General features: G+C 35.5%; 3 protein-coding genes across 4 annotated transcripts; 2 read left to right on the top strand and 1 right to left on the bottom strand.

The window, feature by feature from the left end:
* Positions 1-498: 498 nt before the first annotated feature.
* Positions 499-21,824, bottom strand: LOC101164190 (cystatin-B). Its single transcript, XM_020712505.3, has 5 exons — positions 21,806-21,824; positions 16,784-16,912; positions 2,241-2,317; positions 2,041-2,142; positions 499-788 (listed from the first exon to the last, which is right to left on the bottom strand). The coding sequence occupies exons 2-5, from the start codon at positions 16,872-16,874 to the stop codon at positions 666-668; spliced, it is 393 nt and encodes a 130-aa protein (XP_020568164.1). The 5' UTR covers positions 16,875-16,912; positions 21,806-21,824; the 3' UTR covers positions 499-665.
* Positions 13,593-15,144, top strand: LOC101163934 (cystatin-B-like). Its single transcript, XM_004081066.4, has 3 exons — positions 13,593-13,955; positions 14,063-14,164; positions 14,849-15,144. Exons 1-3 carry the CDS (start codon positions 13,887-13,889, stop codon positions 14,975-14,977), a joined length of 300 nt encoding a protein of 99 aa, XP_004081114.1. The 5' UTR covers positions 13,593-13,886; the 3' UTR covers positions 14,978-15,144.
* Positions 16,722-23,188, top strand: LOC101163695 (cystatin-B). Of its 2 annotated transcripts, XM_078938237.1 has the most exons (4): positions 16,722-16,862; positions 22,116-22,199; positions 22,298-22,399; positions 22,892-23,188. In XM_078938237.1, the coding sequence occupies exons 2-4, from the start codon at positions 22,131-22,133 to the stop codon at positions 23,018-23,020; spliced, it is 300 nt and encodes a 99-aa protein (XP_078794363.1). In that variant the 5' UTR covers positions 16,722-16,862; positions 22,116-22,130; the 3' UTR covers positions 23,021-23,188. The 2 variants fall into 2 exon arrangements, with proteins under 2 accessions (XP_078794363.1, XP_011487250.1); XM_011488948.4 differs by lacking the exon at positions 16,722-16,862 and having other exon boundaries at positions 22,010-22,199.
* Positions 23,189-24,910: the final 1,722 nt, after the last annotated feature.

Genomic DNA, 24,910 nt, shown 5'->3' with positions numbered 1-24,910 from the left:
CACAAAAAATGCATGAATTTTCAAGACTCGTATTACAGGGGGGTCAAACTCAGTCACACAGGGGCCTAAGTTAAAAACACTGCTCAATAAACCTGTTCTGAACTGCCTGGTTGGAATGAGGTTTCATTGTCTGAGTGAAAGTTTCATTTTGACGTGCGCTTGTTTTATGTGGCACAGATCAGCATCACTGCTCCCAGCAATGTTGCTCCCAGCAATGAGCAATGTTCTTCACATTATAGGTGAGTTAAAAATACACAGTAATCATGTGTCAATATGTCACCTCTTGTGTGTGGCCCGGACCTTTGCTCATTTTTCCGTATTTGGCCCTCACCAAAAAAACTTTGGACACCCCTGCATTAGTCACTACAAAATATCACATTGGACCCTGACACCCTAAAATCCATAACACAAAACATGGAAGCCATGTCAACAGAATGATCAGACTTTTTTTCACCTTTAAGGCCCCCAGTATTGATAAAGAGAAGAGACAACACAAAATCAGAATAAATCTGCTTTTATTATTCACATATCTTGTACAAACGTGTGAAATGAATGCCTACAGTCTGCTGGGGTTGTGATGATTACATGGCAGATATTAAAGGATTGATGGAGCAGATTACTTTAAAAGTTGTAGGCACTGATATTTTGACGGATGCAGGGTCTCTTTACTGGATGGGATCGTCAAGTCTCTTGGGGTATTGAATGTTAGTCAGCTCAAGTTCTCCACCATTCCAGGGACGTTTGTGCCAAACCTGAACGTGCACATATTTATCTCCTCCCACATGGACCTAAACAGAGGAGCAAGTTGTACATTATATATTTTCAAATACTAATCAGATACAATTATATTATATAGCAATCCCATTAGAGTTTGGTACAATTTAGTATCCATTTAGAGATTTATCTTTAACTGCTACCCAGTAGGTTGATAACAAAGAAAACAGCAAATATAATTTATTTAATATCAATTAAACCCAGAATAAAGAAATTTACATTTATTGAACACATTAAAGCTAATGTGTATTATTATACTTTGCTCTCCATAAAAACATATTCTGTCAAAATTGTACAAATATGAACATTCTGCTGAAGAAAAACAAAGCCTGGAAATATTAATAATAAGGAAAACAAATCAAATAATCCTCTTTTCTTTGCTCTTGTGTATATTTTATTAGATCTGGAGTCCAAGCATCCTTTTTAGCAATAAGTGCATTTCTGCTTAGTGTGTGACGTCCTGTGTGTGTCTTTGTGAAACGTATCAGAGGGATTTTTTTAAAAAAAAACTGCTATTGTGAATTTAATTTTTAGGTCTTATAAAAAATTAAAAACTAAATCATCCAACACATCAGTGGGATTACTCCAAAAATATTTGGCATTTTACAAATTTTGTGCAACAGTAAAAATCCTAAAATAAAAGCTATAAATTTATCAACAACTGATTTATTGTTTATGTCTGATCTCTAAACACCAAACAAACGCCAGGCTAATGTAAAAAAAAATACACTTTATATAGAAAATAAAGACGGGTAATAAAAAAGTCTACAATAGTTGATAAAGAATGACAGTAATAGCATGAGCTGAGTAATCTAAAAGCACGCCATGATCCTGGTGTTGCGCAATCGAGGCTGCGCGCCCTGCGCTCCCATCTGCCTGCGCCCACTACCCCTCCCCTTTTCCTTCACACACATTTGCGGCCTTCTCTAAGACAGGAGCGGCGCTGCTGCGAGGGCGCCATTTTACAGGTTTCAGGATGTTCCAAAATCTGCGAAATAACAGATAATAGAAAAACGATATTGGCGCAATTTGTTTTTCTTCCAAGCACGGACACCAGAAAGGAGGAGCACATTACTCCAATTCTGGAATCTTTGCATTGACTACCAGTCAGCTTTAGGATAGATTTTAAGATTCTTATTTTAGTGTCTTTTATTTAGTTCTAATAGAATTGGACCTTCATTTTTGATCAGGTCAAATTCTTTTCCATTTTGGAAATCCTTAATGTGATCATAGTTTTCTTTTCCCTCATAGGGTAACAGTCCTTACCTTTATAGAATAACTGATTCCAGCCATGACCTGAGTCTTGTAACTTATTGCCACGAAAGAATTAAATTTTTTTCCTGCCATCCCTTCCGCGCGATCTTTTACCTAAATCGAAGTGAGATAAAAGAAATAAATTCACAAACAAAAAAAGGCGATGCGACTTGTAAATTTGCTTTAAATGTATTTTCGCTTTTTCTACTTACTTGATTGCAGATCTTCTGGATCTCTTCATCGGCCTTCCTAGTCTCAGTGAGTCCTCCGCAAAGTGGCATGGCAGCAGCTTTGTAATGAAACGTAGTAACAGAGGAAGAAGCAAAAATGGATGAGATTGCTCTCAAAACCCCTCTATTTAAGTGAGGAGATTAGCCCAAAGGCAAGACAACTCAACGGTTGGAATGTTTAAGCATGAAAAAATATGATCAATCCTGAAAGAAGCAACGTCTGGCTTTTTAAAAACTCTGCGGAATGCACCATGTTATGCAGGTTAGGCAGGCTTGTTCATTGAATGATGAAGTTAAAAACTTACTTTTTCTCCCTGACTTTTAACTCAGTATGAGATGTTGATTTTATTGATTAGCATTACTTTTGTTTTATGTTATTTACTTTAGATTGTTGTTTTGTTTTATCTTTCATTGTTAAGCACTTTGGTCAGCCTCTGTTGATTTTAAAAGCGCTTTATAAATAAAGTTGACTTCAAATCAAATCAAATCAACCTTTATTTATATAGCACTTTTTCAACATATGTCACTCAAAGTGCTGTGCATAAAATACAATAAAATTTAAAAACAAGATGACAAGACAAACAGTGCGACAACCCCCCCCCCCCCCCCCCGCAAACAAACACACACACACACACACACACACCCACACACATCAAAAAAATAATAATAATAAAAAAGCGATAAAATGATAGAATGTAGAGACCAAGCTTTGTCCTGTAGTGGGGAAACGATATTTTGGGGACATGTCCACATCAGCGACCCCCACAACCCAAGTTCACGGAGAAAACTAGCACAGAACCCCCCAGATCCAATCAAAAGTGTCAGACCCAGGAGATCCCACTGCAGCGACCCCGTTTACTGAGAAGGGTCAGTCACCGATATGGAGGATCCCTCAGAGGAAAACACTGGAGTGTAATAAAATGTAAAAGGAATAAAATTAAAATATATATAAAATATAAACAAAAAACAAATAATTACACAAACCCTATTAGGCATATGAAATGGTAAAAGCGACTTAAAAATTAATAGAATAAATAAATAAATAAATGTATTTACATACACATATAAAACTAGTTAAAAGAAAAAAGAAAAAATTAAAATATCAAAAAAAAAATCCTAAAATTCAACTAAAAGCTAAATAAAAAACGTAGGTCTTAAGCCTTCCTTTAAAAACATGAACATTCTGTGCGGCCCTGAGGCTCTCTGGGAGGCTGTTCCACAGGCGAGGTCCGTGAAAACTGAATGAGGCCTCGCCGTATGTTTTTGTTCTAACTTTTGGAATAACCAAAAGGCCGTTTTCAGAGGACCTCAGGGTCCGCGAGGGCTCATACTTTAAAATCATGTCAGATAAATATGAAGGCCCGAGACCATAAAAACATTTGTAAACCAATAAAAGAACTTTAAAATCAATTCTGAATTGAACAGGGAGCCAATGCAGCGGTCTTAAAACTGGTGTAATGTGTTCCCGCCCCCTGGTCCTTGTCAACACGCGTGCCGCTGAATTTTGCAGCAGTTGAAGATTTGCTATTCTTGTTCTGGGAAGACCAGAGAGCAGGGCATTACAGTAATCTAATCTGCTGGTAATAAAAGCATGCATTAGCCCCTCTGTACTGGCAAGAGAGAGAAATGGGCGGACTCTGGCTATATTTTTTAGATGATAAAATCCTGTTTTTGTGATATTTTTAATTTGTGGGATAAAATTCATCTCAGAGTCAAAAATGACACCCAGGTTTCTCAGACTTGACTAACTCTGGCCTTAAACTCTTGCACAGTAAGATGATTCTGCAATAAACCATGTTCCTGGTAACATTACATCAGCACCTCAAGCTACACTTCTGACTGAAAGTTTAAACATTAAAGTGATCTAAGGAACTTGTCGGAACAATCCCATTTATAAGAATAATTTAATACTCCTTCTGGAGTATTAAATGCTGATCAGATGGCGTTCTCCACCAGTAAAAATTTTGAAGAACCTGAGTGAGCATAAAATATTCCTCCCACATGGCCCTAAACAGATAAACAAGTGACTTTTAAATTTGTTTTCAAATATAAAATCAAATTCAACGAACAATCCCCTTTAGATTAGCATAAACGGATCTTTTTACACAGACAACAAAGAGTTAAATGAAGTAAACTGTTCTTGTTACAATAAAAATTCTTTTAAAGTATTTAGTTCCAGCTACAAACTGCGTTTTGTAGATAATCAGAATAGTTTTTACTCTAGCATTTGCCCCGCATGAGCTTTTGTCTAAAACAAACCATAATCAGAGAAACATTTTCATGAAGAAAAAGGCTGTGTTTCTTGTAGTTTTGAAGTCATTTCCTTTCATTTACTTACTTGATGACAGATCTGCTGGATGTTGTCATTAACTAATTTAGCCTTGCTGAGTCCTCCATCTGCATCGCAGCTTTGTAAAGAAACAGTAACGTAGAAATGTGCAAACATGGCTGTGATTGGTTTTACACACTTTCAGTGTAAATGAAAAGAGTTGTTGGCCCAGAAGGGACCCAACAGTTGTAAGCTGTGTAACAGAATAAATATGAATCCACTTGCCAAAGGAGTTATCATTATTTAACCATTATTTTTAATGGGCTCTATCGGTTTGTGTCTGAATTCTATATCCAGCAGCAAAAACGTATTAGTTGTGACACAGACACATCCCAAAGATTGAGAGAATAAAGTATGGAATTGTTACCCTTATTGACAGTAAAATGTGTCCAACACAATAGGCTTTCAGCTCTCATCTGACTGCTGTTGGATAGGACAAGTTTAAAAAAAATTATAAATAAAAAAAGTGAGAGACTAAAACATGGAATTAAAGACAAGTCATTCCAAAACCCTTCCAAAAATGTGGACAAACCTGAAAGAACTTTGGTACAGAGCCAGTGACCTGACATGGGTAAAAAGATAATTAATTTGTTAGAACGAAACAAGTTGTTTCCAAGAAATAATGGTTTGTTTCCAAGAAAAATTTCACTTGAAAAGTCATTCTTAAACACGGATGTAGGAGCCCTATTGAGAAAATGTCCTGTGGGTTTCGCTGTTTTCATTCTTTTACCGTCAATTATGAATTGATTGATTACCTGACCTCAGACAGGTGTGCATGAGCCAGATGGAGAAAAGGCTTTTGACCACTTGTGCAGGAAATGAAGCAAAAGGGAAGTCAAATTCGTTCAGTAATGTAAATAATAAAAGAAACAAATCAATTGCAAAGTTGTTTGGAGTGAAAGACTCATTTTCTTTGTCGTACAGGAAAACGACAGCCCGCTTGGCGCGTCAGTCAAGTCTGGCGTCGCACATCTCAGTGTATCAAAGGAGCTAGAACTTTGTTAAACTGTTTCTAGGCCCTTAGCTCCTACAACTGATGTGAGAAATACTTGGATTTACAGCAGATACCTTCACATTTCTGTCTGTGTATATCTCATTACAATGCGTGGAAGACACAGAGGATGTTTAGAGATCAGATTTAAAAAATAACAAAAGAAGCTCTACAAAAGCATCAGTAATAACGTCTCCATGTCTGGATTCATTCACAGTCTCTAGTAGGCACTCCATCCTGCCACTACACCAGTGTCTCTGTGACTCACATGAATTCAAGAGGGGAAAAAAAACAATAATCAAACTAGGGGATCTATTTATTATTTTCTCAATGAAAATAAGACAAATATCATAGTGAAAGTTTGAACATTAAACTGACCTAAAAAACTTGTCATAACAATTATGACTGTAGAATTGCAAAAACCTTCACATAATTGGAAAGGTGCAGTTGACTGATTTGCAAAGGTGATCAACAACTATTTGAAAAGGACTTCAAATTAGTTCAAATTAACAACAGAAAATGAATGGAGAAACAGTTGCTTTTTAAGTAAGACACACCAGGAAGAGCAAAGTTCTGGTAAATATCCTAAACACTGGTGAAATTGATGTCAAAGGGAGTGTTCTTCAAAGACCGTAGGGCAGTGCTTTTCAAATAGTGGGGCAGTAGTAGAGGTTTTAGGCACAGGTAGAATAAAACCTTGAAGGAATTGGATTGGTGAAAGGTTGAGAGGTGACGTTTCCAACTTTGTAAAAACACAACCAAAAAAACAAAGAGCCAAGAAGCTGAAATAAAAGCTTTGATATCCAACATTCATGCTGGTGCAATTTGTTCTGTAAGTCTTTTCTGTGCAAAAGACAACAAAAAGAAAGAATCCAGATTTAAGTGACCAAACAAAATTTAATACTGAAAGTGGTTTCCTCAAGAAATCCGTCTTTCTGTCTAGACTGAGTTATGTAGTTTGTATTTTGTATTTTCTTTTTTATATACTTTTTTGTCACAGCAGAATATTATTTTGTCAAAACAACGATCCATCCATTCGTTTTCTCATCCTCCTGTTTCCCTTTCAAGGTCAAGGGGCTGTCAGAGTCTTTACCGCCTAGATGGCTGAACGCAGTGTAACCCTAGACAGATTACCAGCCTGTCGCAGGTCAATATGATCAATTAATAATATTTAACCAACTTATTTTTTTATTATTTTTTTACAAAATGTGTTTTAGCTATTCATTCATTTCATCCTGTTCTGCTCATCTGTAATGTTTATGTCCAATCCTCTACATCTGCAGGCTGTGGAAATGTCATTTCTCTACACTACAATGTATTTGTCTCCCTGTTGTTGTTGGACTGCTCCCCCTACTGGCACAATTTAATATCACCATCGTTTGTCATCATCAAAGCATGTGACTGAAATTGCACTTCCAATCACCACATGTAGATGTGCCATCAGCATTCAGTGTCATAATGTCCTGAACAGGGGCAATGCTAGTGAGTGTTTTGCATTTCTGTGTATATTTTAAGAGTGTTATTTGAGTTGATTGTTCATGCTAGTAATTATTTATTTTGCAAAATGACTATAGTGAATGGATAGATTTTAGCTGTTGTTTTATTTGTTTAAGCTCTAAATCATATTTATGAAGGATAATCCTAATTATTGTATTTATGTTTCTGTTTATACTTTCACGCTTCCCTTTATTAAACGTCCAGTTCGACACACTAGTCTGTCGCGGGAGTTTGATTTTGAGGAAGAGTGTAGCTGGTTGTGAGCACCTGACAAAAAAATAGCAAATTTGTAGTTTCAACAACAGTCTGGCCTTAAAAACAAATATTTTCTGAATTTGGTCACAGAAAAATTGCTTTAGATGAGAGCCTGACACCTTAAAATCAGCAGGATCTTCCATTTGTGTTCAGCTTTTTGATGTCAGAGGATCTTAACAACAACCTTTAAAGCAGGGGTGTCAAACATACGGCCCGCAGGCCGGATACGTCCGGCCCACACATGAAGAATAAAAATCATAAGCATGTTTAAAAAAGAAAGCAAGTTTCTAGTCCATTCCTGTGGCGAGTTATGATTTTTTAAAGAAATAACCGAAATGCGCAATTCCGCCACTAGGGGGAGCATGGGAAAGCTTAACAGGTGAAACAACATAACTGCATGTGCCAAAAACGAAACCTAACAGCTTTGTGTCTGGGTAGGCGGTAGTTTGGTTCCCTGTGAGCCTCACCACTGAAGGATGATCAGTAGTGACACCCTAATGACCAAAATGTTGTCAAAAAGAAAAAAAGGTTGAAGTGAAGTCCTGACCTTTCCAGGAAAATGGAAAGTGTTTTATTTGTTCATGGAGCTAAATGCAAACCTGCAAGCTTGGTATGTCATCAACAGGTTCTCCAAGAATATAACATTCAGCACCACTATGAGACTCTCCACAAAGAAAAGTTTCAGCATTTGCAGTTAAGAAAAAAAAGATTTAACAACTATTAGCTGGACAGATAAATAACCATCTGGATTTACTGCAGCCGTGACGTCAGTGATGGAGCACTGAAAGCTAGCTACCTTATTGCAGACAAGTTGGAGCAAACATCCAATTCATTTTCAGATGGTGAACTTATTGAAAAATGCTGAAGGCTGCAGAAGTCTTGTTCCCAAAAAGCAGTCGACCTTAAACATGAGTCTGTCAAGAATTAAGATCAGATCCAACATCTCTGAGGAAACATGGGCAGCCATATGAAGGAATCCAGTCATTTATTGTATTTTCAGTCACTTTTGATGAAAGCACCACCATCACAGATATGTACAGCTGTGCATATTTATTAGAGGTGTTAAAGAGACGTCACAGTGGAGTTTCTTGAATTGATGGACACAACAACAACTGATGACATAGTCAGCTCTCTAGTTACTGTGCTGGACGATGTTGGAGTGAACTGGTCACATGAAGTAATTTTGGTCACCAATGGCGCTCCATCAAAGGTCAGGAAGAAGGCAGGTGTTGCCACAAAATTCAGACAGAAACCAGGAAAAGTTTCTTATAATAATGAATGATAATAATAATGGACACTTCATTGTGTTTTGCACATTTGAATGTCAGTAAATGTGTTTCTGCACAGGATTTGAATCCTGATTTTGACGGTCTTCTGAAGTTTCAGGAGAGAATAAAGGTTAACTCCAAATTATTATGTTCACAAATGTTTGCAAGTTTAATTTAGTGTAATTTTGTGATCGTTTGGACGTTTACATTTTAGGAAGATGTTTCATTTTTTTCTGTAGCCCCTCTTGAATTTATTATCAGGATTGCTTCAGTGTCAGATTTAAAATATTCAGGCTGTATAAAATTGAATAAACCAATATTTTTAAAGTGAAATTAATTTTATTTAAGATCCATTGGCCTCTGTGAAAGAATGTATAATAAGAAATGATTAGGCCACCATGTTAGTTGAGGCATGTTTTCCAATTGGGTAAAAAAACAAAAATAAAGCTGTTGTTTTGCCTTTACGTTACTGGTCCGGCCCACTTGAGATCAGACGGGTTGAATGTGGCCCCTGAACCAAAATGAGTTTGACACCCCTGCCTTACAATTACCGCTATGAAGCCCATTGAGACATCTGTAGTTCGAATTTGCGCTAAATAAAAAAATTATTTAATTGAATTCGAGAATTTATACAGTGATTGCTGTCTTCTTATGCCTTTTACAAGTTTCCATGTGCATGTATTAGGGAGTTAATAAATTTTTTCTGGCCTCACGGACTCAAAAAAATAACTCTTTGTTTGAACTCAATTTAATTGTGGGCAGGATTTCCATCCAATAAATATGAGTAACCCCACCTCAAAGAAAATTCTTCCATGTAACGAAATATAATTGAGTTAGTCGAACTCAATTTTATCAAGAAAGGCAAGGGGAAAAAAACATGCAAATAAAACTTCAGCCAGCCTCAAACCCAGAACCTCTGCATGTTAAACCCACTAACTTATCCACTGAGCCATCCACTTGAGTCTTTTTTTGGGTGAAAAAACATTGCACCATTCAAATTTTCCTCCCCTCTGTTCTCTTTCTTCCTCATACAATTACCAATGACACAAAATGTGCTCCACTGATTCTTCCCCTTTCCTGCAATCACAACTGCACTGACGAAGGTGAATCAAATGCACGGGCTCAACGTGGGCAGGGTTAACTTTCCACAGCTTGTTCACATTCCTCAGCGTTCCAGCATTCCACTATGTTGAGCAGTTCTGCAGGCTGCAGCCAGGGCTTACTCGAGGTGTGGGGGGTCGATATATTGTGTGTTCGGAGGACGGAGCATTTTAATTAATAGCATTCTGAACTGTGAAAAAGTATTTCCTTTATGTAAAAAATAACTTTTTTTTTTTGTTCATAGCTGCATATTTTGTCACAGAGTGTAATTGTAAAATGAAGCTTTTTAAATTGTGTGCGTTTAATGTTAAAATTGTCCTCGTTGGTCACCCATAAGCCTTTTTTTTGGTTCTACTTTTCTGAGAAAACAGGACTTCGAATCTTTATAATCTACAAAATCGTGCACTCTGCCAGTCAACCACACTAACGGCTACGTATGTAAAGATCTGCTGGCTTCAGCTGCTCATAAATCCGTTCTGAACTGCCTGGTTGGAATGAGGTTTCATTGTCTGAGTGAATGTTTCATTTTGACGTGCGCTTCTTTTATGTGGCACAGATCAGCATCACTGCTCCCACTGAGAGCAATGTTCTTTACATTATAGGTGAGTTAAAAATACACAGTAATCATGTGTCAATATGTCACCTCTTGTGTGCGGCCCGGACCTTTGCTCATTTTTCTGTATTTGGCCCTCACCAAAAAAACTTTGGACACCCCTGAGCTAAACAAACCAACCGCAAAGGACACTGGGATATTCTAGATATAAAGTAACAGGGTGGGAAGAAGAGAGTTTGTGTAGTTTCATTGCTGGTTACATTTTTGTATTAATGTTTTTAAACAAAATTGGGAGCTTTATTGCTTTATATACTTGGTTAATAAAATCAGGAGATGTATTAAATACAATTGAGATGAAAATTTATTATCATAATTAACTAAACCAAATAAGATATTTTTCCATGTTAAAATAAAATGTGAATACATTTCAGTTTTTATCATGTTTGTTAATTCGTCCCATATATTTTCAGTGTACTTACATGTCCAAAAAATATGAATCAACGTTTCCTCAAACTGAGAACAGAAAGAACAAATTTTAGTAATATCCTCTTTTAGAATCAGAATCAGAAAAAGCTTTATTGCCAGGTTCAGTAGAGCGCACTTTACAGAACGAGGAATTTGACTTGGTGTATAGTGCAATTAAGAATAAGTTAAAAATTAAGATTATTGCCAGAGTACATTTGCATGTACTGATTTGTTGGATAAAACCTATGAATGATCTTGAATGAAACCTCTTTCACTTTGTTGTTTATAAGATATTTGTTTGGCAGAAGCCAAACCTTTTCCCAACAAATTGGACCATCAAAGCGGAATTCTTTTACTATGACGCAGCAGTGGCCAGTTTTCCTGTAGAATGCTGAACTCGTTTGATCCGGTTTCATGCCTGGTAGAAATATTGCCAACAATATCAGATTAATACTAGACATGATTGATTATAATGAATATATTAAAGATGATCGTTTTATCTTATTTGTTGACTTTTACAAGGCATTTGACACAATTAGTCACAGTTTTATGATTCGAGTTATTAAAGAATTTGGATTTGGTAAAAGATTTTTAAAAGCAACTGAGGTTCTATACAATGGATGCAACAGCTCCATTAAACTGGCACATGGTTCAACTCCCAGATTTGACATTAACAGAGGAATCAGGCAGGGATGTCCTCTCAGCCCTTTTCTCTTTTTACTAGTTGCTCAGGTTATGGCCCTTCATATTAAAAAATGTCCATTTCGTGCTATTACAGCTTTAGGGAGAAAATTGAAACTCTCTCAACTAGCAGATGACACAACAATTTTTTTTGGCCAATAAACATGAAAAACAAATGCAATCAAAGGAATCAGGGACTTTTCCGGAGTCTCTGGATTGGAAATGAACCTTAACAAATCTGTCCTGTTTCCACTTAAAGATTGTGATTCACCAGAAATCAACGGTATTCCAGTTGAAACTTCACTTACATACCTTGGTATAATTATTGATAAAAAGGAAAAAAATCGCAGTGATGTTCATTTTAAGCCAATAACTGAACAAATTATCAAAAGATATAATATGTGGTTAATGAGAGATCTTTCTCTGAACGGTAGAATTCTATTATCTAAAGCTGAGGGAATCTCTAGATCTGTCTATGTGTCTCTGTCTTTAGAAATGCCAAAACACATCTGTAACCTATTAAACAAAACATTATTTGATTTTATTTGGAGGAAAAAATGTCATTACTTAAGGAAAATGTTTTGTGTAACACCAGAAAATATGGGGGCTTGGAAGTATTAACCTTTGAAACTTTATACAACTCTTTTAAAAAAAAGTCGTTAAGTAATTGAAAGGGGAAGACAATATCGGGAACAGATTTCCCAAATATATATTTGACACAATGGGAGGCATTAAATTCTTGCTAAAATGTAATTATAAAATTGAAAAATTACCCACAAAACTTTCAAACTTTTACAAACAAGCCCTGCTGGCCTGGAAACTCGTTTATAAACACAATTTTTCTCCAACAACTTGTTTTATTAGGAATAACAGTAATGTAAAATACAAGAATAAATCACTTTTTTTCCCTAGATGGTGTGATAATGATATTGTTTTAATCAGACAACTTTTCAATTCTCATGGACATCTTCTGACGTATGAAGAATTTCTTTTAAAATTCGGTATTCCTGTTCCACCCAGAGAATATGCCATAGTGTTAGATGCCATTCCAACCAGTCTACTTCAACTGTTTAAAGGGATTTATAACACAAGTCAATTAAGAACCCAGACAATGTTTTTGGACAATGTGGATATTTGTGTTAATTCAGTTTCCAATAAGCAAATAAGAAATCTTTTACAGACCACAACCTTAGCTGCTGGGAAATTCTATTCTGACTCCAAATTAGTGGACATAAACTTGACTTATGCTTTGAATATTAGTAATAAATACTGTCTGAATAACAAAATAAAAGAGGTGTCCTTCAAAATATTGCATTGTATATATCCTACCAAAAAAACTTTGAGTAGATTTGTTGTGGACATGGACCTGTTTAGTTCATTCTGTGGAACTCGGGAGGAAACTATTTATCATCTGTTTGTGGACTGCAGACATACAAATATGTTTTGGATTGAAGTGGGAAACTATATTGGAAATATTACTAAACAAACTGCTACATTTTTGGATAAAGACATTATTCTGGGTTACTTTAATGTCAAAGTAGACAAAGATTGTATCTTCATTACACAATTGTTTTTATTATTGGCAAAATTCCATATTCATAAAGCCGAATGGTCAAACTCCAAACCTAAATTCCAGCAGTTTTTGAGTGAAATCAATCAGTACTGTACCATTATCAAACATCTGCAAAACCAAAAAGCAATTCGAACTGATTTGATTTTATGAAAAATTTAAAATTTATTTAACCTCAGAGGTATTTGAATTAATGATTATTTTTGTCTTATGTTGTATATGTATGTGTATATATTTATATACTTTTGTTGTATTTCTTATATTTCTCTGCAATATGTACACATTTCAATTCCCCCTGAGACATTCACATTGTTATTGTATTATGTTGTTTGTCAATAAAGTATGAAAAAAAAGAATGCAGCTAAAAAAATAAAAATAAATAAAAAGAATGCAGCTATTCTGATGATAAGACTCTTTTTTTGAAAGATAGTGGTCAAATTCGTCGAGCATTAAATCTAATAATTGTAGAGCCTTGATTTTTTGTAAACAATGCATGTTATATGTACGCTCCTCTGGCATATTTGAATTTTATTTTGTAAAACTGTGTGTTTGTACTGTATGTACTTCTATTGTATGCAATAAAGCTGTAAAAAAAAAAGGAATTGCTGAACTCGTTTGTGAGCCTCACCTCAGAATATACGATCTTTGTGGCTGCGGGGGAGAATACATGGTGACGGAAAATAAAATATTAAGTTAATCATTTATCCTTATTAAAAACAAATTTTACAGTTTTAATATATTGTCTTTTTTAACCTGTTAGGAATCATGTTTGTAAAAAAAAATATTCCCCCTGCGGTTACGGTACAGTCCAGACCAAGCGTCACATGACTCTCCTGACTTGAAGGAACGCTTAAACTCACTCCAAACCAGTTTTTGCTTATTTATGTGTTATTATTGTCTCACAACAAATCTGCAGCGATGCCGATGCGTGGAGGACTCACCGACGTCAAAGAAGCTGATGCCAGCGTCCAGCAGATCTGCGATCAAGTCAGTAGAAATACAGGAAATAACTTCCAAATTACAAGTAACGCGGTCTCTTCGTAGTTTTTTGTTCACGAAAAATAAAATGGCTTATCTATCCCTCTCTGTTTTAGGTGAAAGCTCACGTGGAGCAAAAGGCAGGAGCAAATTTTGGCGTTTTTACCGCGAAGAGCTACAAGACGCAAGTTGTGGCCGGAACCAATTATTTTATAAAGGTAAGAACTGCTATTTGCATCAAAGCAAACAAAGTTTCGTTGTGTTACGTGATTTTGATTGTTGGTGACGGGTCCATCTTGAGAGAGTGGATATGAAACTGTGTTTTTTTTTAATTCATATTTATTATATAGTTATTTTTATATTTATGGGCCAGCGTGTAAACTGAGATTTAGGAAAAAGGGATGAGATAGGACCAACAAGAAATCAAATTAAATCAAATCAAAAAGTGATTAATCACAGTTGACAGCTATTTAAACCTGTAAAAGTGTTTAAAAAAGAGAGAGAGAGAGAGGGCAAAAAATATTGTGAAGGCGTGAAAGCTTTGATGTATTTCTTTTTTTCTGGGTATAAATGATATACGCTGTTTTCTTTATGTTGAATCAACTGGGAACCAGTTAAATATTAGAGTAGATGACTTTATTAATCCCACGATGGGGAAATTCATTGATCCGTGGCAGCAACAACGACATTCAGAAATAACAGCAAAAGAAGACATAAAAAATGACATTCATATTAAATAAATAAATACTAAAAATAAAATTATTATAAAATAAAATAAAAGAGATAAAAAAGACTCTAAACTGATAATGGATACAAACTTGCATCAAACTCTAATGGGATTGTTCTATAATAAAATTGTATTTGACAATATACAATGCATTGTAACTTGCTCCTCTGTTTAGGTCCATGTGGGAGGAGATGATTATGTGCACGTTCGGATTTGGCAGAAACTCCCCTGCTATGGTGGAGAACTCGAGCTGGCTAACATTCAACACCCCAAGACCCACAGCGAACCCATCGAGTACTTCTAAAAAGACCCTACATCCATCAAAATATCAGTGCCTAAAACTTTTAAAGTAATCTGCCCCATCAATCCTTTGATATCTGCCATGTAATCATTATAACCCCTGTAGACTGTAGGCGTTCATTTCACACTTTTGTACTAGATATATGAATAATAAAAGCAGATTTATTCTGATTCTGTGTTTACTCTCCTTTTATCATTACTGGGGGCCTTAAAGGCGAAAAAAAGTCCGATCATGCTGTTGACTTGGCTTCCATGTTTCGTGTCATGGATTTTAGGGTGTCAGGGTCCAATGGGATATTATTTTGTAGTGACTAATGAACCAAGTATGATTTGAAGCCAAACTGTTTATCATGTATGCCTTTGTAACATGTAATAATTTTTCTATGGAGGTGGATTTTTTTAATCATCATGCAGAAGATAATTTATAAAACTATTTTGTTTTTCTTACACTAACTGATAAATCAATACGGCAAAACACAACCTAATCTCCAATTTCACAAGTGTCTTGATGCTAACTAATGGATTTAAAGTACAGTGAAGTCAATAAGTATTTGATGACCCTGTGATTTAAAAAATTCTCCCGCTTAGAAAACATGGAGGGGTCTAAAATGTTCATCATAGGTGCATTTCCACAGTGAGAGACAGAATCTGAAGAAACATTCAGAAATCCATGGTACGCTTTTTTTAAAGCAATTTATTTGTATATTACTGTGACAAATAAGTATTTGATCACTTGATTATCAGATAGATTTAAAAGCAGACCTGCTGTTCTGCTTTTAAATAGTCAAACTCCACTCTGCTCATTATTCTAAATTAGTGGCACCTGTTTGAGGTCGTTAGCTTGCATAAAGGCACCTGTGCACCCCACAATCAGTCAGAAGTCTAACTACCAACATGGGCAAAACCAAAGAGCTGTCAAAAGACACAAGAGACAAAATTGTAGACCTTCACAAAGCTGGAAGTGGCTACGGGGCAATTGCCGAGCAGCTTGGTGAGAAAATGTTTGAGTGATAAAACAAATGACAGTAAAGAGAATGTATATCCATTCTGCCTGTAGTTTGCTGAACTTTTGCTGCCATCTATTGATCAGTAAGTGGAACTGCTCTTTCCACAACTTTAAAAGTAATTGATTTTTTTAACTTGACTTTACTGCAGAAAACGTTTTTTTTTTAAATGGAATAAATAAGGTTATCTGAAATGATTAAAAAAGTTAAAACTCACTAAAGGTTGCATAGAGACTAAAATAAACACACTAAGTTTAATTTAACTTTTCAGCTCTAAAGGTTGGAGACTTATTATGCTGTGGCTGATTTTTAAATAATTTATTTTATTACTGGAACAATTAAAGCAAATATATACAAATTCTTCAAACAAATCATCCAGGTCCAAAATGTAATATTTGGATAGTTTTATGATAATATAGCCAAAGGTTTGAACTGACCAATTAAACAGTAATCTTAAGAAAAATTCTAAGAGAAGTTCAGCTAAGTAAGTCTGCACTCATTTCCCATCATCCTTTAGTTTAATGGATTTAACTAGCTTTCAGCCCCTCTGAAGCTAACATTAGCAGTGCAACAAAAGCGCTGAGCCATATTGGAACTATCCAGCCATACAGTTTAGAGCCAGGTGCCAGCTCAGACGAGGAGAATGCAAAGTATGGATTCATTTGTCTGCAGGTGAATGGATTGGACTGGAGTGCTTCAGAGACTCCTCCAGGACTCCCACTGGCGTGCATTAAAAACACAGCTGAAGTTTAAAGGCTGCCAAACATCTCCACACATGTTTCCCCCCCCGTGGTATTAAAGCTTACATGGGAGGTTGACAGCCTGAGGAATGCGCCCTTCCTGGTGTTCATCCGGGTCTCTGACGTCGAAAAGCTGAATGTCACGGTAAGTCAGCATTGTCTTCAGCTGCGAGTGGGTCACCACGAAGGCTTGATCTAGAAAAACATATACAGAAACGTATAGTTTTCATTCAATATTGATGCTATTACATTGATTTACTGTTGATTTTGCAAAGTCCTCCAGTGAACTTTAACCAAACATACTATATTATTCGAGTTCAACAGGAAAGTATTAGAGTGAAAGTACCGCATGACTGACTGAAACTCTTTAAACTTTAAACCAATTCTGTGTTTTTATAACCTTTTTTTAAAAGCCAGAAAGGACACGTTAAAAATGAGTATGTATTGCAAAAATAAGTCACAACTTGTCTATTGACTGCAACACTATTTTTTTTTTTTTTTTTTTTTAAATTGGTCTCTGAAACCAAAGATTTCAAATGTTTAGAACAAGAGGAACAGCTTTGGATTAACAGAGGAACAGAATTAAACAACGGTAATCTGGTGAAAACAGGAAGTAAATAAGGTGTAGCTGTCAGTAACAGGCCCAAAAAAGGCTGAAAAGAAACAAGCACATTTGAATCCACAAGGGAAAAAAACAAATAAACCAAACCAGGAGTTTCACGTTTTTTGAAAAGCTGCAGCCACAAAGCAACTATTTAACTGTTAATATTTTAAAAGACCTGAAAAACAAGTTTTAGAAGTCTTAAAATGAGCTTTTCACATGAATCAAACCATATTTAAACAAGTACAGAGGTTGCTGCTCTGAACCTTTCCTTTTTGGGAGGCTTCGTCTATTATACTACACAAATGACTAAATATGAGTCAAATTCAACAGTGCAAGGAGTGTAAGGATTTATTCCCACCACTGCTTGTTTCTTTTCCTAACTGTGTATGACTCAATATTTCTGAATGATACTATGAGTATGTATTTATTAATCTATTTGTCTGCCTCAAAAAACAACTTGTCGTATAAACTTTCAAAAAATATTATATATTTTTGCAGAATGTTTCACCTCTATTACTTTAAGTCTCAAATTGGAAGGCACATTTCACCAGCCTGCAGGAAGGAGAGCTGTGTTCACACCAATGAAAAGTCCATGTAATAACACGTAAACACATTTTTCAGGCTTCTGGATTTGAAACTCTGGTGTTCAAAGTTTCTATATTCAGGCTCTACTTAATGTGCGCCACTAAACGTGCGTTGCAAGGTCAAACGTCACAAAGTTTGACCAATCAGGGGCTCAGATTTGGTAGTGACATATGCATGACATCCCCTTTAACTCAAGGAAATGCCAACCACTTAAAAAATTGATCATGGAAGAGAAATTGATAACTGCAATTTGTGCCTGGCCGGTATGATATGACAGCAAGTCTTTCAGTTATCGGAGTAGAGCTAGAAAAAGCCTGGAGCAAGATTTGTGAGATTTGCAGAACGTCAACATTTCACACCACGTCTTTTCCAACTGTAGGTAGTGGACATGTGCTGGTAAACAGTAGAAAAATGAGAAAAAGCGCCACTCTGCTTATCCAGTGTGACCACCATGGGCTAAATGTGTGTACAAGAACCAGCGTTCAGCTTTGGACACGCGTCACATGTGTCTGTAGCTTTTGAGGTCTGTGTTCTTTTCTGGTGGTGAGCGTAACAAAAATTTTTGTGCTTTTTTTGAATGTATTTTATGACTCATTTCTGTCTGTATGTTTAATTTTTCCATAGTTTTCATGCTGTCTTACAGTGTCTCATGGTGTAAAACTGTTTTAAAAGCAACAATAAAAGAAAGAAAAGACATTATCAGTATGAATCCTAACTAATGAACTAGTGCAGCCACATGCCTTACAATATTTTTAAGTATTTTTTCATATCCTGTTCATTTTTTGTAGCATCATCTTTAAAGCTTCAACCCAAAAGTCATGTCCTTTCTTAACCCTTCAGAGCCAATGAGTGACATCCTAGTCTGACAGCACAGAGTTAGCTGCTGAGGCGTGCACAACTCCTCTGGAATGAATCCCTGCCTGGATTGAGACACTTCGATGCTTGAGCAGTGCATCATCAGCTCTCTAATTTGGCCTCAACAGACATTTTACCACCCCAAGGACTGCTTTAGTTCTTGGTTCCTCCTTGCTTTCTCTGTGTCACAAAATGGGCAGACGGCTGGTTCTAGAAGCAGCAGATTTTATAAACACAGCTAAAAGTCCACAAAGCTAAATCAGGGTCAGGCAGGCAGGGGTCAATAACGAGCATGAGAGCATCAGAGAAGAAAAGAGAGTAGTCAGGATCCAGGCGAGAGTAGGGGCAGGCAGCCGGAGTCAGAAACAGAACAGGGTCAGGAAGTCAAGAAATCAGAATAGTAGGTCAGGTCAGGATATGACACTCTGTAATGCAGGCAATGAGGCACAAACAATACTTTACACTGAGTGAGGCTTGGTACAGTGCTTAAGTTTACTGTGAGTGAATGCAAATGAAAGTCAGATGTGTGGCATCCAGAAACTGTTTGCCGGGGTTGCTGGGAGATGAAGTTCACTCAGAACTCTGGAGACGGTTCCCACTGGTGACCAGAGGGGGAGACAGAGTTCTGACTTCTGACACTGTTAGCCCGAGGTATATTTGTATCACAAAAATAAGATGCTTACAGAGCTTTTTTTTTCATTTCTTTTCTCACTTTTCTGCTATAATTATCTGAAACAACTGCATTTTTGTTGGCTTTTAAGCTTTATTAGATGCTCATGTAACTATGTTGGAGGTTAATAATGGCAGAACCAAACATCCTCCTCCAAATGACAAAAAGGAAACACATTTTTTTGTTTTTTATTTTGAAATACTTTAAAAATTGACAAATTAGATTTTTTTTTTCATTTTCTATTGACATCATATAATTCACATCATATTTTACAAATAATACATTGAATTTTTGGAAAACAAAATACATTTCATCTTTACGTGACGTGTGAGACCTCAAAATGCCTCACACATTTTGTGAAATAGCACAAAAACCTATTTATAATGCTTTAGTGAATTAAAGATTTGCGTGCAAGGAAGCAATTTACACCGTGGCTATGGTTTATGCCTTCAAACCAGGATTCATATACAGAACTTTCATGAATTCGAACAGCTTTCAGGAAGAGAGGGAAACCTAAAGGGAAACATAAACTTGCCTCCAGGTCTGAAATTTTTTCCACAACTCTTTGAAGCCATATGAGGAGTAAAAAACATGGAAATGTGAGTGACTGAATTGTTTTTACACAACTAGTGCATGTCAGTATATTCAATGAATTATTATGTTCTGCTTTTTTCTGATACAATTTATTCTCCCACATTCAACAGGACTTGTAATGTGTTTATCAAGAACTTTGGCAAAGAATCTCTTGTCCGGTTTGAGTTGAACAGCAGTTCTTCTGTTGTACTAAGAGGACCTGATGCATCATCAAAACCTATTCAAACTAACACAAATCTAGGTCAGGTGACCAGATTACACAAAAAGTCTCTCTATTGAATTGGAACTAGTTCAGGATTAGGCCGTCTGTCACAAAATAGTTTTTCATTCATTCTGAATTTTTTAAAATGCTTTTTAATTGATGCCACTTGCAAATCCAATGCTTATCATCTTTCTAAAGCAATAAAAAAAACTATAACATTTGTAAACACTGGTTTAATGTGTCTTCCAGCTGAGATGCAAGTCAGAATAAGCAATGTGTCAGAGAAAAATATATATTGATAAAATAAATATTGACCCTTTTGATGCCTATAGATATGTCAAATCACCTTAATTTAGCATCTATATGAAAGCAAAAGTACGGTATGAGTGATTTTATTTTTTATGGATGGAAATAAATTTATACATCAAGGGGTTTGCTGTTTGGCTGAAAGTTCTTAATTCAAGTTGTCAGACCTAAAGTCAGTCTAAAAACACTTTTCATGATATTTATATTTTCATCCTATATTCTTGACTTTCTGAAGCATTCCATATTAGAATCCAATTATTCCACCTTCAGCTGTCTGAGTCATTTCAATTTACTTATTTTCTGTATTTCAACTCAACTCAACTTTATTTATATAGCACTTTCAAACAACAGCAGTTGATACAAAGTGCTGAACACGAAAAATAAAGAAAACAAACACTAAAACACGTTATAACACAGGATTAAATATAGAAAGATAAAAACAATAAAAACCAGTACAAAACATGCAAACTTGCCTCAAAGGGTTGTGCAACAAAATAGTAAGTTATGGGTACCGTCATTTTTGTTCAGCCCTATTTCATTTTTTTTTTTTTTTCTTTTTTTTTTTTTTTTTTTTTTAAGTAATTCTGTTAGTCAACAACTTAAAAGTAATGGCTGATTTTGATTGTTTCATTTTTAGTCAATTTTAATTTATTGTTACTTTTGAACGTTTCAAGACATTTCAGTCAGCATTGGGGACTTTCTTTCTTTAACTGAGGGGTACCAACAATTTTGTCCACCACTTTAATTTGCAGAACTCTTTGTGAATTCAGAATACTCTGTAGAAGAGTAGAAGAGGTGAATTTCTTTTAAAGAAGACATTTCACAAGCTCTGATAACCAGTTCTACAAATAGATCTTTATTTTTTAGTATATTTTAAACCGTTAAGTATAAACTTTAATTTAAACATAATGGTCTTTCTAAACTTAAATGTAAGCAGCATTTAAACAAACTGTATTTGGATAAAGCACAGAGCAAAGATATGAATATACTTTTTTTTACTACATCACTTTTAACGTTTTTCATTTTTACTTTTTAAAATTATTTTCCTTTTTATTTTTAAGCTTTTTTTGAATTTTCTGATTGTCAGCATAACACACCAACCGCAAAGGACACTGGGATATTCAGAGGTTTAAAGTAACAGGGTGCTGAGGACAGAGTTTGTGTAGTTTGTGAGTCATCTTTGCTGGTAAAATCTCAAAGCGAAATTCTTTTGCCATGACGTAGCAGTGGCCAGTTTTCCCGAAGCATGCTGAACTCGTTTGTGAGCCTCACCTCAGAATAAACGATCTTTGTGGCTGCGGGAGAGAATATATGGTGACAGATATTAAAATACTAATTTAATAATTTATCCTTATTTAAAAAAAAATACAGTTGTAATTTATTGTTATATATACTTTCCTATAAAATAACAAATCATGTTTTCTTTTTTAACCTGTTAGGAATAATGTTTGTAAAAACCTATCCCCCCTGCAATAATGGTACAGTCCAGACCAAGCATCACATGACTGTCCTGACTTAAATGAACGCCTTTAAGTGCAATACAATCCAGTTTTTGCTTATTTACCTGTTATTATTGTCTCAGAACAAATCAGCCGTGATGCCGATGTGTGGAGGACTCACCGAGGTTAAAGATGCTGATGCCAGCGTCCAGCAGATCTGCGATCAAGTAAGTAGAAGAAATACAGGAAATAACTTCAGAACAAAATTACAATTCACGCGGCACCTTTTTTGTTCATGAAATGTTTCTTTGATCACTTTTTGTAGATAAAAGCTCACGTGGAGCAAAAGGCAGGAGCAAACTTTGGTGTTTTCACCGCGAAGAGCTACAAGACGCAAATTGTGGCCGGAACCAATTATTTTATAAAGGTAAGAACTGCTATTTGCAACAGAAAGCATACAGTTTACTAATAATGTTACCTGATTTTTATTGTTGGTGACGGGTCCAAGAGAGTGGATATAAACCGTATTTTTTTTTAAAGTTAGTATTAATATATGGGCCAGCATGTAAGCTAAGACTTATGAGAAAGGGATGAGATAGGACCAACAAGAAATCAAATCAAATCAAATAGTGATCAATACAGTACTCAGTAAAAAGGTGAAAAAAGGGCAAACACTCATAAAAAGTCGTAAGAGTTTTAATGAATTTCTTTATTCTGGGTTTAATTGACATTAAATAATGACGTTTGCTGTTTACTTGGTGATCAATCTACTGAGTACCAGTTAACGAGAGAGAAAAAACCCTAAACTGATAATAGATACAAAATTGCACCAAACTCTAATAGGATTGCTATATAATAAAATTGTATCTCATTTGTATTTGAAAATATACAATGCATTATAACTTGCTTCTCTGATTAGGTCCATGTGGGAGGAGATGATTATGTGCACATTCGGATTTGGCAGAAACTCCCCTGCTATGGTGGAGAACTGGAGCTGACTAACATTCAACACCCCAAGACCCACAGCGAACCCATCGAGTACTTCTAAAAAGACCCTACATCAGTCAAAATATCAGTGCCTACAACTTTTAAAGTAATCTGCCCCATCAATCCTTTAATATCTGCCATGTAATCATCATAACCCCATGTAGACTGTAGGTGTTCATTTCACACTTTTGTACAAGATATGTGAATAATTAAAGCAGATTTATTCTGATTCTGTGTTGTCTCTCCTTTTTATCAATACTGGGGGCCTTAAAGGTGAAAAAAAGTCTGATCACGCTGTTGACGTGGCTTCCATGTTGCGTGTTATGGATTTTAGGGTGTCAGGGTCCAAAGTGAAATTATTTGTAGTGACTAATGAACCAAGTATGTTTTGAAGCCAAACTGTTGCTGAGACTGCAAATGTGATTAGACTAATTCTTAAAATCTTTTTGTGTGTGGTGGTTTTATTGGACATGACTGTTTATCATGTATGCATTTCTAACATGCAATAATTTTTCTATGGAGGTGAATTTTTTAAATTATCATGGGGAAGATAATTTATAGAACTATTTTGTTTTTCTTACACTAACTGATAAATCAATATGGCAAAACACAACCTAATGTCCAATTTCACAAGTGTCTTGATGCTAACTAATGGATTTAAAGTACATCCATCCTATTGTCAATAGTATAGATGAAAAAGTGTGTTTGTTGAATTATGCTTTCATTTAAATTATGCTCAGTCACGTTTTGGAATTTATATCATGTTTTCCCGGTTAAAATTTGTACCTATTTGTCTGAAGTCAGTTATATTCTGTATAAATGTGATCCTGCTTTTCTGTTGCAGGTTGTCTGTGTTGTCACTATTGTTGTTTGTAGCTTTATTAGGGTAGCTTGTAGCATAAAAAGAATAAGCATTAGAATAAAAAATAATTGTTCACAACACTTAGCAACTGAAAAGAAAAACACAGCAGTGATGACTGTTGCAACCATGTGAACTGGTGAGTCACTTTCTGGTTGGTCTTGAGACTAAAAGTCATCAAGAAAGGTTGATAAATGATGCAGCTTCTGTATTTAAATCAAAAGCTTTGATACTGATTTATCCTATTTGTGTTAGTTAACAGAACTATGATTGTTATCACCGTAAGAATAATCTGTTTATCCATTCATTTAATGTTAAGAATTCACACAAAAAGTTTTTCATCGTCCATAGCAACACGGTTAACCGCACCTCTTCACTGAGATTAAGGGTTATGCAATTCCTGACTCATAATCGTTCTGAAAAGTTTCTTAGTTCAGTTTTTTTTAGTTCTTTATTTAAATGAACAATTTAGTTTGATATTTTTAGTTAGCAAGTTATGATATAGTACACTTAGCCAAAAAAAAAAAAGAAGAGCCTGAGACTGGGAAAGGCCTAAGCCAGGGTGGACATTTTAACTCTGGGTCGCAAAGGGTTCTAAATTTGACAGAAGGGGCAGACCAGGAGCAGATACGTGGAGTGTTTTTTTTTTTGTTTTTTTAATAACTTGCTCTTCTGTTTAGGGCCATGTGGAAGCAAGTGTTTATGCTCACACTTACGTTCTTCAAAATCTTTCCTTTGCTGGTGGAGGACTCCATCTGAGCAGCATTTCATACTTCAAAAGTTCCAATGACTACATTGAGTACTTTTAAAGAACCCCTAGTGCAGGGGTGTCAAACTTATTTTCACTGAGGGCCACATCAGCATAGTGGTTGTCCTCAAAGGGCCAGTTATAACTTATACATGTAACTAAATGTAATGAAAAATAAAAGTAACTATTCCTCTTTATTGTTAAATAACTCATCAATTTATTGTACTTTTTTAAAGTGACAATTCCAGTTGCATAGAAAACATATGTTTGCTTGTTACTGTAGCATACCCGACCATCATTGCCACTATTTACAGACCACCAAAACCAAACAAGGATTTCATGTC

This window comes from Oryzias latipes, chromosome 20, assembly GCF_053564925.1.
Source record: "Oryzias latipes strain Hd-rR chromosome 20, Olatipes_Hd-rR_3.1".
NCBI classification, from domain to species: domain Eukaryota; kingdom Metazoa; phylum Chordata; class Actinopteri; order Beloniformes; family Adrianichthyidae; genus Oryzias; species Oryzias latipes.
This window is presented reverse-complemented; position numbering and strand designations above follow the sequence as displayed.

Bases quoted from the DNA above. Each gene is read 5' to 3' on its own strand.
- LOC101163695 (XM_011488948.4), top strand. From the start codon at position 22,053: ATGAACGCCTTTAAGTGCAATACAATCCAGTTTTTGCTTATTTACCTG. The intron at 22,200-22,297 runs GTAAGTAGAAGA...CACTTTTTGTAG, and splicing joins TCCAGCAGATCTGCGATCAA to ATAAAAGCTCACGTGGAGCA. The intron at 22,400-22,891 runs GTAAGAACTGCT...TTCTCTGATTAG, and splicing joins GAACCAATTATTTTATAAAG to GTCCATGTGGGAGGAGATGA.
- LOC101163934 (XM_004081066.4), top strand. From the start codon at position 13,887: ATGCCGATGCGTGGAGGACTCACCGACGTCAAAGAAGCTGATGCCAGC. The intron at 13,956-14,062 runs GTCAGTAGAAAT...TCTCTGTTTTAG, and splicing joins TCCAGCAGATCTGCGATCAA to GTGAAAGCTCACGTGGAGCA. The intron at 14,165-14,848 runs GTAAGAACTGCT...TCCTCTGTTTAG, and splicing joins GAACCAATTATTTTATAAAG to GTCCATGTGGGAGGAGATGA.
- LOC101164190 (XM_020712505.3), bottom strand. From the start codon at position 16,874: ATGCTGACTTACCGTGACATTCAGCTTTTCGACGTCAGAGACCCGGAT. The intron at 2,143-2,240 runs GTAAGTAGAAAA...ACTTCGATTTAG, and splicing joins TCCAGAAGATCTGCAATCAA to GTAAAAGATCGCGCGGAAGG. The intron at 789-2,040 runs GTAAGGACTGTT...TCCTCTGTTTAG, and splicing joins GAATCAGTTATTCTATAAAG to GTCCATGTGGGAGGAGATAA.